This window comes from Lonchura striata, chromosome 15, assembly GCF_046129695.1.
Source record: "Lonchura striata isolate bLonStr1 chromosome 15, bLonStr1.mat, whole genome shotgun sequence".
Classification (NCBI taxonomy): domain Eukaryota; kingdom Metazoa; phylum Chordata; class Aves; order Passeriformes; family Estrildidae; genus Lonchura; species Lonchura striata.
The window spans coordinates 15,291,030-15,306,516 of NC_134617.1; the positions used below are offsets into that span (position 1 = coordinate 15,291,030).

Below are 15,487 nucleotides of genomic sequence, written 5' to 3' on the forward strand. Positions count from 1 at the left end.
GACTACACTTCTGAAGAAATGATCCTGTGCACCTGGCCAGGTCCTGCACAGCCTGAGAAGTTTTCGCCTTGTGTTCTTTCCCTGTGAAGGTCCCTCCCCAGGGCTCCATTTCTGTCCCTCTGAAATCCCCACTCTGAACTGAAGGGAAGCACAGAGGATTATCTGGAGACCAGTGTTATCTCTAAGTGGAGCCAGATGTATAAATCCCATTATTCTTAAAATAATCGTTATAGAGTAAGATGTCCTTTCAGAGATTTACAATTTGGGATGCTTATCCTCCCCTGGAGTCCCCTCCCAACAGGCTGGAAGTAATGCTCTGCACCCGTATCACATGTCCCTCCACTCAACTTGGCCCAGACAGCTGCATAATGAAGACATCAAAGTCACGAGGGCTCTCTCAGCCCTCAGCCTGCTCTGAGCAGTTTTTAGTGTTTGTTCCATGCAGTCAAGACCAGAGGGAGGCAGGTCCAGTGCCAGTGGACACTCTGCCTTGAAATTTTCAGTTCTGGGGCCCAGCAAACATGGTGCAGGGGACAGAGGTGGGAATGCCAGAGTGGGTGTGCACAGACCCACCCAGATCCTCTCAGGGAAGTGTTCCTGCACTGCTAAACAAGGGGCAAATGCTCACTGAGAGGTAATTATCCCACAGCTGTCCCACAGAGCAACAAAATCATTTGGGTTGGAAAAGCCCTCTGAGATCACCGAGTCCAACCATTCCCCCAGCACTGCCAAGGCCACCAATGAGCCGTGTCCCCAAGTGACACATCCACACAGTTTTTGAGCACTTCCACCATTTCCCTGGGCAGCCTGTTCCAATGCCTGGCCACTATTTCAGTGATGATGTTTTCCCTAATATCCAAACCCTCCTTAGCACAGCTTGAGGCCATTTCCTTTTGTTGCTGCTCAACAGCTGCTTGAGTCCAGTCTCCACAGCCTGGTCCCAGCACAAGACAGGCACATCTTCATGGCAGCAGGGAGCAGAAGCTGGGATGGGAAAAAATTCTGGGGATGCTTTGGGCTTTGCTGCTGAGGGAGTCTCAGACACTGGAGGAGGCAGCTGCTCGGCTTTCCTTAAAATGTTTATCCTCAGGCTTATTTTGCCAGCAGGAAGCCCTTCCAGCACCACACATCTTTGGCCTCTCACTGGAGAACCGACATGTTGCCATGGAAACTGGTAAATGCAAAATTATGACTAGACAGCAGTGTCCTGAGGAAAGGGGACCAACTTCCTTCCATTTGTTTCTGTCCCTGGCCCAGGGACTGCGTGTCCCCATCGCTGGGGGTGGGATGCCATCCTGCCACAGCTTCCTGCTGGACACAGGGTGGCATGAGGTGAGGAAGGGCTGGGATAACTGGGAGGGCAGCAGGGCAGTGCTGGGTGTCTGCTCTGGGGCTGGATGCACTCCAGCTCTGGGGGAAATCGCTGCCCAACACCCTGGGCAGGCAGGACTCGCACAGCTGGCTGCAGAGCGTGCTGCAGACATTTCCCCAGGGCATCCCAGCCCCGGCAGCCATTGCTAAACAACCAAGGCCACAAGACTGGCAAAGGCCACCAAAACCAGTGAGGGCAGCAGAGCAGCGAGGCAGGCACAGCCCTGCCCTGTCTCTGCTGCCCAAGACCCCACAGAGCCCCTCCTGAGCAGGCAGCACCCAGATATCCTGGATGCACTGACCACCTCACTGCCTCATCCCAAAACAGCCACAAGACCTAGAATTATTACAATGGAGGTCACCTATCTTGGGTGTGACTCTGAAACCAAACGCAACAGGACTGAATTTAAATTAAGGCAATTGGCAACGCCCCGTTCAAACACTGATTTTTTTCTGATTGGTAGTGGTTTCTAATTTTAAAAATTGCTACTCTAACAAGTCCATAATGAGCTGTTATTCACACACCCAGAACATATGCTAGCAAAGAATTAGCATCAAATTTTCCAAGGGGTCGGGCACTTGCAAGCTGACTTTGCTGGCTAGGTCAGGATGTAGGAATGCAAGCATAGCCATGATTATGGAATAATTTTAGGATACATCATATGTAAATACCGGGCCTTCAGAAATATCAACATGGATTCATTTAAATCCATTCCCAGTGAGAACCCCATAGCTTGGTCACTGGGGCCTCTTTCTGCAGGTGTTTTAGCCCTGCCTGAATGAGGTGCTGCTGAAGGTGACAGTCACTGAGAGCACCTGAGAGCTTTGCTGGGTGGGGACTTCGGGGCAGATGTGAGGGAGCTTGCCCTGGGGTGGATAGATGAAAGGATTTGCACAGGACAAGCTCTGTGCATGTGACCATGACCCCGATCAGTGTTGTGAGGTCATTTTGCATCTCAGCCCTGCTCAGTGTAGAGAAGACTGAGGGGATCTCATTAATGCACATAAAGATCTCTCAAGAGGTGTCAGAGGATGGTGCCAGACTCTCCAGAGCTGCCCAGTGACAGGACAAGGAGCAGTAGCCATAAACTAAACCATGAAAAGTTCCATCCCAGCATGGGGGAGAATTTCTTTATGCTGAGGGTGGCAGAACACTGCAACAGCTGCCCAGGAAGGGTGTGGAGTCTCCTTCTCTGGAGACATTCCAACCCCACCTGGACATGTTCTTACGTTACCTGCTTCAGGTGATCCTGCCTTGGCAGGGGGGTTGAACTGGATAATCTCCAGAGGTCCCTTCCAGCATTAATTTGTCATTCTGTGATTTTTCAGTGGCCTTAAATGCTTCTGTGTCCACCTAAATTCAGGAGGGAACAAACCAATTCCTCCCACAGCCCTGCTGCTGAGTGGTGGGGCAACAGCTGGGTTTGGCTATGTTCTGCATCCCACCCCTAACCACAGAGCAGGAGTCACCCCAGGCAACCTGAGCTGCCCACAGCTACCAGGGAAAGCCTCCCCATGTCACAAGACACCAGTCTCAGGTATCCAAAGCCTCCCTGACCCCAGGACAGCCCATCTACAAGGCCAACACCTTCTCTGTGCATGCCCTGCTCCTCTCCCCATGACTCTCTGAGGACACTGGGGATCTTGCTCACTCTCCTGGGCATGGTAACTGGGCTGAGCGTGGTCCTGTGGCTCTGAGGGAGCCCTCAGTGCTGCTCAGCAGAGACTTGGGGAGCACAGCAGCACCTCCAGCCAGGTGGCCCCAGACCCAGACCCTGCGTGAGCAGAGGCAGAGCAGCCCTGTGTCATACTTACTTCCCATTCCCATACTTGATCCGGATGTCTTTGCTCTTCTTCAGCTCCTTCCCATCTTTAAACCATTTGTAGGACGGCTGAGGGTTTCCAGCAGTTGCCTCACATTTCAGGGAAATCTTCTCGCCCACGTGAACATTTGGGCTTTTCAGTTTCTTCAGTTTGGGAGGAACAGCTAGGGAAAGAGAAAGGGGACACTGTGAAACCTGCCCCTCTCAGAGCTGTGCACACACAAGAGGAGCCCCCCAAGCCCCCTCCCCTGGGGAGCTCCTGCTGCCCCCACTGCCATGGGGTGATGGGGAGGGGCTGCCCAGGGAAAGCAGCACACAGGAAGGAGCGTGGAGTCAGAAACGTCCACACAGGGAACAGAGGGAGCCCCTGGCTCTGGAGGCTCCACACGACCAGATTTGATGGTTCCACAGCAGGCAGGACCCCGTGTCTCCTGTCCCTGCAGAGCTTTGCTGAGCTCTCCACGCTCTCCCACCATGCACACACCTCAAGCTCTCCAGGGACTATTTTTCTCCTGCTCCTGGCCATTGCTGCTGCAGATTGCCAACACCTACATGACCTTTGTGGCTGCCGTGGGTGTGCTGCCAGTCCCACAGCCCCAGCAGCCCCAGCCAGAATGTTTTAGTGCAGATGGAGCAGAGGCAGGTCACAGGGAGCAGGGCCCTGTGCCCCAGATGCTCCGAATCTGCTGCAGAGACCTTGTTCAGCTCAACATCAGCAGAGCAATAGCCACTGACAGGGGCTGCAAGAAAATCCTGCATATGTAAGGAGTGAAGAGGAACAGCCATTCTTCAGAAAAGTGAAAGAATAGGTATTTCAAATGGTTTTATGCCAGCAGTGTCAGGCTGGCCAGCAGCCTTTCCATCCTGGAGCCCTGCACGTGGGTGTTTCAGAGAGGTGATTTTTACCATGCACCTGGAACATCAGACAGAGAGGGAGACACTTCTTATCAATCTCTGCCAGGCTTTATATTAAACCTGACAAGAAAGGATTAGCAGGCTTGCAATTTTTCTTTCAACTGACAGCTCTGCACTCTTCTAGCTCCCTTTTTCTTTCTCAGCACTAACCTTAAAAAAAGAAACAGCAACTTGCTGGTTTTGCCTTAAGAATATTGGTAACAATGGCTTCTCCTTATCTGAGGTGTGTTACAGATAGAGAATTTCCTCTCTCTAATATGCACAAACCACATTCTAATTGCTTTGTGCATTCTGATCTTGCGAAATGGCAGAGCACTCAAAGATGGAGGGACTGGATGGGTTTCATTAGAGCAGTCACTGTTCTACAGACCTTTGTATGTCTCCTCTAGTTCTTCATGCCAAACTAAGTTAGTGTAGGTTGATAGTATTTAAAGACTGTTCTCACCAAAAGGGATCTTACAAAAAATAATAAAAAGCACAGCGATTGTCAGGAATATGCTTCTGTGGCAGGAAACTCTCAGCACTCTCATATTCCTGATGGGAATGAGAAGATAAATTGTCCTTAATCAAAAGGATCCCAACATGGATAGAAATTGAACAGTTCAGGGTAACAGGAGTTAGCCAAGCAAAGCTCACAGTGACTGAAAGGCAAGCCCAGGGCTTGTGGGGGGGGAACGTGGCAGGGCTGGTCACAGGCACGTCAGACCTCACAGCTGCTGGCCACAGAAGTGTGGCTGCCCCATCCCTGGAAGTGTCCAAGGCCAGGTTGGACAGGGCTTGGAGCAACCTGGGATAGTGGAAGGTGTCCCTACCCATGGCAGGGGGCTGGAATGAGATGAGTTTTAAGTTTATTTAAGCCCAAACCATTTCATGATTCTAATGGGACAGGCACAAAACCATTGGGTGGGCTGCAGGCAGTCATTGCAGGCTGGGCACTGACATCTCTCACTGCTTCCCTGGTCACTGTGCTTTGGCACAAACAGAGGCTTATGACCAGAAATTATCTCAGCTTTCACCAAATTTTAGGAATTCTGTGAAAATCCAAGGTGTCATGGGTTTTGTGAAGGCTGTATCCCTGATCCTTGTCTCCTTGCCTGGAAATGAGTTGCCCAGAAGAGCTGGAAGACAGTGAAGGGAGAAGAGAGCTGGTCTCTTCTCAGAACACTGCATGGAGAGCCAGGAAGGTAAACAGGACCTTGCTTTTACAGGGGTCATTTTGGGGAATAGAGAAATAGACTCTCAAATATTTATTCTGTCTGAACATGAGTGTCAGTTAGCTCCTATTGTACCCCGAGGTCACCCTGCCCCATGCCAACATTATCCATACACCTTAAATACAGGGAAGGTCCTGACCTTGACGTGGCTGCATCTGTTTCATTTTATTTCCAGCCTGGTGGTCTGCAGAATTATGAAGCAGGCACCATGTGGACATAAAATGGGTTAATTTGGACTGAGATACGAGTCACTGAAGGGACAACTCTTGTCTCATTTCAGAGAAGCCACAGGTGTGAAGAATTCTGATATGAGCGAGAACCGGTAGTAAGATATAAAGAAGTTGAACTGGTGTTAAAACTGATAAAACAACTGAGTCTTGGGGGTGTGAAAGAATATTCTCTTCTCATCTCCTTTCCATAGTTCTATGTGCTACCATCACCCTGGGTGGAAGATAAACTGGAAGCTGCTGGGAGAAAGGGGTGTCAGCCCTGCCCCTCTCCATCGAAACGCTGGCAAGAGAAGAGCAAACCCCAGAAGCCTGAAGCCTGTTGAAGAAGGGGGCCAAGAACAAGCAAGGAAATTTCCATGATCTCCCCACCAACATGAATCATGTCTCACCAAAAACTCTGCGTATGCCACCAGTGATGATTACAGGACATTGCTAAGTAGGCAGATCCAAAAAAACAAAGAGCTGGCACAACACATGGCATCCCACCCCTCCAGCAGAGAGTCCTGCCCAGAAAAAGGGAGGAGAACGTCCTTCCACCCCAGTCTACATGTTTTTGGTGTCTCAATACAGGAGGTAAAGAGACAGTGTATTCAGCTCCAGGCCACACTTCATGGACTCCATGGACTGCAATCCTCCAGCTGAATCAGACAGAGCAGTGAAAGGGGAATCCAGCCCCCAAATATTCTGGACTGTGTCTGGGAAAAGGGCTGTGCATAAAGAGGCAGGGCTGTGCTCCCTGACACATCTGTGCCCTTGCTGCTGCAGTGCAGCAGGGCTTGTGCTTGGACAGCAGTGTGGGAAGAGCAGGCAGAGCCCCAAGCCTGGAAACAGCATCCAGAGCCTTGCTCTGGGCAAAAGGGAAGCCTGGCCTTGGTCTCTGGGATGGGCTGCTCTGGGCTGGAAACCCTCACTTCATAATTCCTGCTGCTTTCAGAAAAACACAGAAATCTTCATTTAGAGACATTCACTGCTGATGACTCTGCTTAATTCCAGACAAAGACTTTCCTCTGGTTTTCGTTCGTAAAAAGTTTAAACTGCAGTTCTTATTCATAGTCTGAACTTCTCTAACTTTGGCTTCCAGCCAAGAGATCTCTGCCTTTCTCTGGTAAATTTGAATCCCATCTAGCAACCAGAAACCCCTTCCCTTTTTAGGTACTTGTAAACTATGACTGAATCACCTTTCAACCTTCCCCAGCAGTAAACTAAAGTAGCTTGAGAGACCAGAGCAGCACATGGAGTGCTAATACTGGAGTATGTCAAAGTTTTACATTTAGGTACACTTTCAGCTTTTGACCCATCTCCATTTCTGTCCTGTCCAAATCACAGAGTTGCAGCTCAGAAAACCATGAGTTTAGTTCAAAAAGATCAGAGGATTGATTTTGAGTGCCCCCTTTCTTAGTGCTCTGAGCATTTGGGGTCATTTTAATTTCCTCCTTGTTTGATACATTTTCCAGCACGCTGGAAAAACAAAGTCACTAGCTTCACACATATCAAAATAGCACACTATCCTGGGCAAACAGCTTTAAATGTGTGCCAGGCAGGGTCCAGGTCCAATTCATGTTTCCATCAAGTCCCAGCTTCCCAGCCTCCTCCACACAGGTGGGGCCAGAACAGCTTCTGTCAGAGCCAAAACACGGGTCTAGGGTCGCCCAAGTCACCCATCACCCTGATGCAGCTGAGATGAAGCTGCAGTTTCAGTTCCTCACCTTCTGCTTCCCATGGAACAGCCCTGCCAGCTGTGGTCTCCTCCACAGCTGGGCTAGCAACACCCCCAGCTCGAGCCCCACTGCTGCCAAGTTCACCAAAACAGGGGTTTTCAACTTGAAAAAAATAAGGATTTAGCTCTGCTTGTCAAACTGAATCTACAGCTTAGGATCTGTATCTCTGGTCACCCTGCAATTCTGTCAAACCCTCCTCCATCCAAATTTGTGTCTCCTCTCTGTGGGGTGAAGTATCACCAGCCTCACAAAGCCTGAGCTGTTGGACAGAAGAGCCAGATGTATTTCCAGGCAATTTTTCTAAGTGACAACCACGTCAAGGGTATGTCGTGCTGCAAAAAGAAAGTTTAATCCTGGTAGAGCTGAGACCAACAATAAATACAATTTTTCTACAGATTTTTGCTCACTCCAAGGTCAGATGAAACCCAAGCAACCATTAGATCTCATCCTACACTAGTTGTGTGAGCTATAAAAATTAACCCTGAAATATGCTGGAGCCAGGATCAACAAATGCACACAACTTCCTAACTTGTTTTAAGAGCTGTGTTTGACAAAAGGACCTTTGCAGGAGAGGTTTGTCCTCTGATAGCAGCCCTGGCATCCTCTGCCTTCACACAGGGAAGAGAGGGTTACAAAAGTCTGAAATGCTGAGCTCTAAACTATACGATATGAGTTGTTTGAACATCCATTATAAAAGGACTTACATGTACACATTGCTTTAATTAATTCACTTCTGATTACACTTGATATAACACTGAAGTACCTTGATGCTAACAACACCTCTTTTACTTCTGGTACCTGCAGTACGCCTGCAAGCACCTCAGAGCCTCAATTCAAAACATCATTAATCATCCTTGGGCAGAGTGCCCAAACAGAGTCCAACAATGGAGTGGTGACAAAACCACATCCCACCCACAGAGCATCCTACATAAACAAGCCCTTGGCAGCAAAGAGCAGGAGCAGGCAGCCTGGGAAAGGTGCTCCATGAGCTCTGGAACAGCCACAGACGCTGCTTCCCGAGCCGTGGGGATGCTCCACCCAGACACATCTGGGAGCTCTGGAGTTGATGTCATGAGCAGATGGGATTTCTCGTCCTGGCCTCCTCCAAGGGAGGAACTGCAGTGTGAGCCTCTAAAGGCAACCTGGGAGAACATGGATCTGGACCTCCCAGGTCTCCAGATCCACCTACCTATACACTGGCAAGGTGTTCAGGTAGGTGGATCTGAAGACCTGCGAGGACAGCATCCTTCTGTGTCTCTCTGAGCAGCTGAGGGAGAAAGCAACTGAGCTTGAATTCCCTTGGGCATGGAAAAGGGAAGCTGAAAAATGCATTCTCATAGGAATGGAAGAGATGCAAGGAGAGTTAAGACCTACAAACTCCCAGGTGATCCTTGACATGCCTGTATCTGAGCCATGGCTTTCCACACAAGGCCCCCACCCAATGTCCCCAGGTCAGGACAACCCTCCTGTGCCAGAGTAGGGCAGGAGGAATGTGCACAGGTGATCTCTTGGAAAGAAGCTGTGTTTCTCAGCCTGCCCAAGCCATTGGTCTCAGGCCAGCCCTTCCACCCTGGTGCCAGGGCTTCCACTGGGCTCTTGTGCTGGGCTGGAGAAGCTGCAGATCCAGTGGTGCCTCCATGGGTCTGAGCTCCCAGCTCTCCCCAGAGGAACCCAGACACACAAAGGATGCTCCAGGCACAGTCCTTGAGGCTTCCAGGCCTCAGTGAAGGGCAAGATCTGCAGGCATGAAACCCACCCAAGCCAGGTCTCAAAGGCTGCTGTCCCCTAAGCCCCTTCTGGAGAGGTGTCTCAGATGGGAATAGTTCAACATTCTCTAACATGGAAAATTACAGAACTCATCTTTCCATCAGATCTGTTTTGCAGCCTCAACTTGCTCCAAATTCAATCACAAACATTTGCCAAGATGGCAACTTCTACCTGAAAGGAATTTTTCCCGTTTCTGTCATCTCTACTGCAAAGTAAGGACAGGTGTTCCTGCCACATCATCATGCAGGCTGGGACACCAGACACATCTTGGGGGTCAGCACTCTCCCCACTGTGATACAACTCATTTCTTGCCTGATGCAGTCCCACAGGCTCCACTGTTTTAATCAGAGGTGATGCTTCTTTGCCTGGGGCTTAATTTGGCCTTTATTTGACAAGGAGACAAACCTGAAGCTCAGCAGCAGCTCCTGATCCCCTGGACTTTGTTTCAATATTGGCTGCAAATGTCAAGCTGTCAAAGAAGGGACCTACTCTGAGGAAAGCTCCCTCCTGCCAGAAGGGATGGAAACATGGGATCTGCTTGGAAAAAAACTCACAACACACTCGGTGCTTGTTCTCCTTTTTTTCCAGGTTTTTATGTAGAGGGCAAAAGGCATTCCCTGCTGTGCACCCAGGCAGGCTGTGGCGTGTGCAGCCGGAGCTCTGAGGGGACTCAGCTCCTTGGTGGCAGTGTCAGAAGGACTCCTCAGAGTCTGTGATCCTCCAACGCCCCTGGAGGTAACAGGGCTGGATTTGAGTGAAGCTGTAGAACAACCCTGGCTTTACTGCATGGGTGGACACAACGTCCACAGACCACACACAGCCCAGAGCCTGCGGGACAGAACCTTGGTGTGACACTGACACATTGCCCCATGCCAGCCTCTAGCCCCAGTGGGTAACTACAGGCTCCAAACCCAGAGTAATAAACATAATATAATATCTGTAATATAATTTATACTTCAGGCAACTTATGTTTCAGTTTATGCCAAAGCATGGTCAGACATTCTCATGGTAGTCTTTGTAGCCGCTGTCTCAGATCTCGGTGTGCTGAGCAGGGGTACGTGACAGGTAAACAACAACAACTAATTTAAATTTTGCTGTAACCACTGTTTGACCTTTTAATTAACAAATAGCCATGTTTGTCCGTGAGCAGTGATCATAAAGTCATGGAACCATGAATGGTTTGGTTTGGGAGGGACCTTAAAGCTCATCTCATTCTGCCCCCTGCCATGGGCAGGGACACCTTCCTCTACCACAGGCTGCTCCAAGTCCCTTCCAGCCTGGCTTTGGACATTCCAGGGATGGGGCAGCCACAGCTTCTCTGGACAACCTGTGCCAGGGCCTCCCCACCCTCAGAGGGCAGGGACTCCAGTGCAGGAGCCAGCACTAGACCCTGTGGCTCACTCGGGACATTTACACTCCACCTCCGCTGTCCGAGGGACTATCTGTGCAGTATCTGCAGAGAACAGCAAGGGTTAATAACCCAAATTTCCCCAAGGACTTGGGAGATGACTCCCACAGAGGTATTCCAGCAGGAGTCAGAGGCTCATCTCTGTGCTCCTGGGAGAGGTCCCACTCTGGGAGCTGGAGACGCAGGTGTGACAATGCAGGAGCCACTCCTCTGGGTCCTGGAGGGTCTGCTGAGGACACCCTCAGCTGACTCACACAGAACAGACACTGATGGAAAGGACACACATGACTGCAAGTGTGAAAATGCTGAAAAGTCTGAGATCTGTGTTTGGGGTTGGAATGAAGTGTGGAAAGCACTTTGCTGAAGCCAGAACAAATGTGTTATTCCTCCCTACATGTCCCATACCTTCCCTAACACACAAGTTGCTTTTCGTTTAACTAAGTTCCTGTAGCCTTCTGTCTCAAGACAGAAGAAGTGACTACAACACCAATCTACAGCACCATTATAATTTTTTTTTTAATCTATTTAAATTGAGAGCCACAACAATCTCTATTTTCATGACCATTCCCATCACCAAAGAAAATTGACTGGAAAGTTACAAGCAGGTTTGTTGATTTAGGTTTGCTCTTTATAGGATCGTCTGGCAACTCAAACCAGGGGATCTTAGAGGTCTTTCCCAACCTTTAAGATTCTGTAATTCTACAAAAAAGTGCCACAAAGCCACAAATTCCACCCTCCTCTTACAAATTCTGGCTCCACTTATATTTAAGAGCAACTGATAAATTCCTCCTCCTCTATCTTTCCCACACTTAAAAATCCAGTTATTCTTATTTTCAGTGAAAGTTTTGAAATTGGTGTATGATCTGGTGCAGAGCCTGAGGCTGAAATCTCAGCTCCACTGAAATCAATGAGCAACTGGCCACTGGGCAAGGATGGCTTCCCAATACCCAAATTGTTAAGCCAACTGGGCTGTGCTTTTGCCACAATCCTGGAGGTGCCCATGCACAAACACTCACCTGAAGAGCACAACACCTCCAAGGCATGCACATGCAAATATCCAATATTAAAATCCAGGGGCTGAAGTGCTTGGATTTGCCAAACCTAGTATTCTATGAACACTAGCTGGTTTGCAAACAATGTAATTGGAGTAGAATTGCTATTGTGTTTGTTTGTTTTGAATATTTTTGGCCAGGAAGTTGTCCTGGAGGTATAGTTGAGCATAAGTGGTCTGGTGGAAAAATGTCATTCATTCTGTTCCTATTAAGACCAAAAACAATAGCCACACAAAGACAGCAGCGACAATTTCTGCTCTTCATGCCTCTAACAATGTGTTTTCAACCCTAAAGGCAACATCTTGTTTGTACCCAATTGATTCTGGGATCATATTTTATATAATCAAATATATCTTTGAACAAAGATATGTTTTATGAACTGCTCAATTTCCAGATGACCTTGGAAACAGCAATTCATAAAATATAGCTTTATCTCTATCTTGACAATCAGCGAGAAAAATTACCCACCCATATTTTGTGGACTTCCAATCCAGACCCAGCCAACAAAGAAATTACCCCCAGCATCCAAAACTTTAAAATACATTAATCCTTTGTTCCAGTCACTGAGCACTAAGCACAAATTACTTGCCCTAGAACCCTGGTAAAGAGCCGGGTGGCATCCATCATCTTCCAATCACCAAAGGAAAGTGATTGAAAAAAACACCCCAGGAGACCAAACAATCTAGGTTAGCAGAAAAAACCCTCATTTCATTAAATGTTTATTATGAAATCTGTACATGAAACCATATATAAACCCCTTACATCATGGCAAAGCTAAAGGCTAAAATCTTTCAGATTACAGGGAAGAATTTGCAGATGCAAATGACCATTAGTGGAATGTCATTGGTTCTAGAAAAGGATGAAAAAAAAACCATAAAAACCCTACTGGATGTTTTACAGCTTTATGAATCACAGGACTGTTGCTTTAAAACATATAGGAGAGCAGCTCAGAGAGAAGCTGAAACTCCTCTAACAGAGATTGCCTGCACCCCTGGGCTCTCCCAGGGTAGGAGGACAACAGACAGACCATCATGGACTGGTGGGGGCATGGCAGGGAGAAATTCCCCCCATGAAGGTGGGGAGGACCTGGCACAGGGTGCCCAGAGAAGCTGTGGCTCCCCCATCCCTGGAAATGTCCAAGGCCAGGCTGGAAGGGGCTTGAAACAACCTGGGATAGTGGAAGGTGTCCCTGGCTGGGGCTTGGAATGAGATGGTCTCCAAGGTCCCTCCCAACTTGAACCATTCTGGGATTCTGTGATAATTCTATGACTCAAAGTACCTGCAGAAACAGGACTCTGCATTGTGGGGGCACAGCACAGCCCCAAACACACACACCAAGTCCTTCAGGTAAATCAGGACATGGGCCACTGCAAACAGGTGAAGGTGACCAAATCTGAGTGAGGTGCCAGGTTTGCCACACACGCCTGTCCCTCCCTGCCCAGCCCTGAGCCCATCACAGGCAGGTGCCCAAGGGAAGGACAGGGCTGCACTCAGGCAGGACAGCACTTCTGGAGAGCTCTGTGCTCCTCCCTCAATATATTGTATTCAAACAGAGGGGATTAACTAACGAGGTGGGAGACCTGAGGTCAGGAGGAGCAGGAACCACAGAATCCCTCACTGCAGTGATGCCTGAAGTTTTTGCTTTCATATTTTCCAGACTCTGTACTGCATTAATATATAACTCTGAACTTCATATGAAGTGTTAGCAAGTTCTCCTTACGGTTCAGTCACACAAAACATTCCTTTTCCAGACTGAGAACCAAGGACACCATTGCAGCTTCAGGCCCAAAAAGTGTAACCAGCAGCGAATTGAGGAGAGCAATCAGGGAGGATGGGACTGCATACCCTGGAGCTGTAATTGGACAATTAACCCCAAAATGTAAATGGACCAAAACTTCCAAAAGTGTGAAAACTCATGACCTGTTGTCCATCTTGGGTGTAGCCTCGGCCAGGCTCTTGCACTGCCCAAGGTGTATCCTTTGAAGGCCTTTTTAATAAATACCTACTTCATTCCTTTAGCACTGTCCAGCCTCTGTTCTGGGTAGCCTCTCAAGGCATCAGCAGAGGGACTGGCAGCCCCAGCCCACACCAGCCCCATCCCAGCAGAGGATCCCCCTCCTTCCCTGCTCCAGCAGACTTCGCTGTGAGAGGTGGCTTTAATGAGTGTTTTTAACAATGCTTAACTTCAGCAAGCCAGGAAAAATAAGAGAAGCTTGGGATCAATTACAAGATGTTAATCTGGGGCAGGCAGAGGTCAAGTGAAGGTCAGATGTGACAGCCCAGTTGGCAAAACTTTCTTGCCATTTCAACTTCCCAGGAAGTTCTGGGCCAGAGAACATCCTGATGTTCCACACACAACCAGGTGAAATGCCACATAAAGTAGGGATTCACAGAAGAAAGCACTTTAATATCTGGACAGATAAATTCAATGCGAAGCCTCTAATACTGAGGTAGAGATGTTTAATTTTTAACCTATAAAATAATATTCTCTAGCTTTCCGTGACAAAGGCAACCACTGGCAGTCTTAATTAAAATATTTTTTTCCCATGTCCCTGCCTACTTTGAAAGTTCACCATTGTCTCTGGTGTGAGACAAATCCACCAGAGGGTATTTCCAAAACAGAAAGCCCTGTTTTTATCGGGATCTCCCCACAAGAGACCCCAGGGCTTGCATTAGAGACTTGTTTGTTCTCTGTAATGTTATATTAGAAAGATTAAAAGTTTTGCTGTTGGTTGAAGAAAGGCTTTAAAGCACTGGTACCAGAAGTGACCGCAGGTCTGGTTTTCATCCAAGCACAGGAAAGAAACTAAAGATCATCCCTGAGACAGCTTTTCCACGAGCCCAAATCCCACCAAGCGTGGATGGAATTACCACCCCACACTGTAACATTGTCCCAGTGCCCCGTTCACCCCGGGTCTGTGCCACTCTGGAGCGCTGGGATTGGGATCTGCTCCCTCCCCAGTGGCTGAGCCCGCGGGGAACCCAGCGGGAGCCGTGCAGGAGAGACCACGGCGGGCACAGATCCCCAGCCCGGCGAGGGAGCCAGGGAGAAGGGCCACCCTCGTCCCTGGGCTGCAGGGAAGCAGCAAATCGAGCTGTAAATTCCAACTGGGACTCTGGGCACTGCCCAGTGGAGACACTAACACAGCGTGTCTCCTGCCTTGTCCAGAGTGCGGCTTCCCAGCATTGTTCTGAGCAGCTCCGGACCCCCACTGGAGCACAGCAATGGGTGGCTTCCACTGAAATGTCCCCCAACCAAGCTGATTTACAGCTGCCAGGAGTCTCCAGGATGTCAGCTCTTCCTGATTAATTTTTTTATCCTTATTTTCCCTCGTTTTATATTTGAATATTGCTTATTGCGATATTCTTCAGAACTATTCTCTGGAAAGCCATCCTGGCTAATTTTTGGCTTGTAAATTGCTCATGAGCAGTTTGTGGCTTGTGTTTAAAAAAAAAAGAAATCAAGAAACTCTGGCTCATTTTGGTTGGGTGAAGAGATTTTGTGGCCTGCATCAATTCTAATCCCTGACAGCAATGACAGAGCTCTTATTATCACAAACATACAGTTGCAATTTTAAAATTTGCTTCCTGTGACTCTTCGTTAAAATTTAATCAACAGTTTCTGTTTCCACAAACATTTCTCTGGCAGAAAAGATCACTTTATAGAATATTCATGGGCAACAAATGAGAAGGATGGTAAAGCAAATTTGACTTTGTGATGAGAGCCAACCCTTGCTGGCTGTCCAGCTACTTCACGGAGAGATTTAGGGAAGAGGAACAGGAGGAGGTGTAATTTTCTAGGAGCCATTGCAGAACACAAGTGACTGAAAACAAAGACCAATGATGCAGCAGCAAAGTGTGGGCAAAGAGGAGACAATAGGCAAGGTCGTGACGGCTCAAGCAGGGAAATTATTCTGAGTTCAAACTGGACATGAGTTTATTGACCTGCTTCATGTCTAGCTTTAGGTCACAAAATGGGAAATTTCACC

General features: G+C 48.5%; 1 protein-coding gene across 2 annotated transcripts in view; it reads right to left on the bottom strand.

The window, feature by feature from the left end:
• NRG2 (neuregulin 2) overlaps window positions 1–15,487 on the bottom strand; it is a 154,476-nt gene that overhangs the window by 52,095 nt on the left and 86,894 nt on the right. For both annotated transcript variants that reach the window (XM_031506032.2, XM_021531870.3), the window contains exon 2: window positions 3,187–3,358. In XM_031506032.2, coding sequence (XP_031361892.1) covers window positions 3,187–3,358 — 172 coding nt within the window. The remainder of the gene's footprint in view (window positions 1–3,186; window positions 3,359–15,487) is intronic.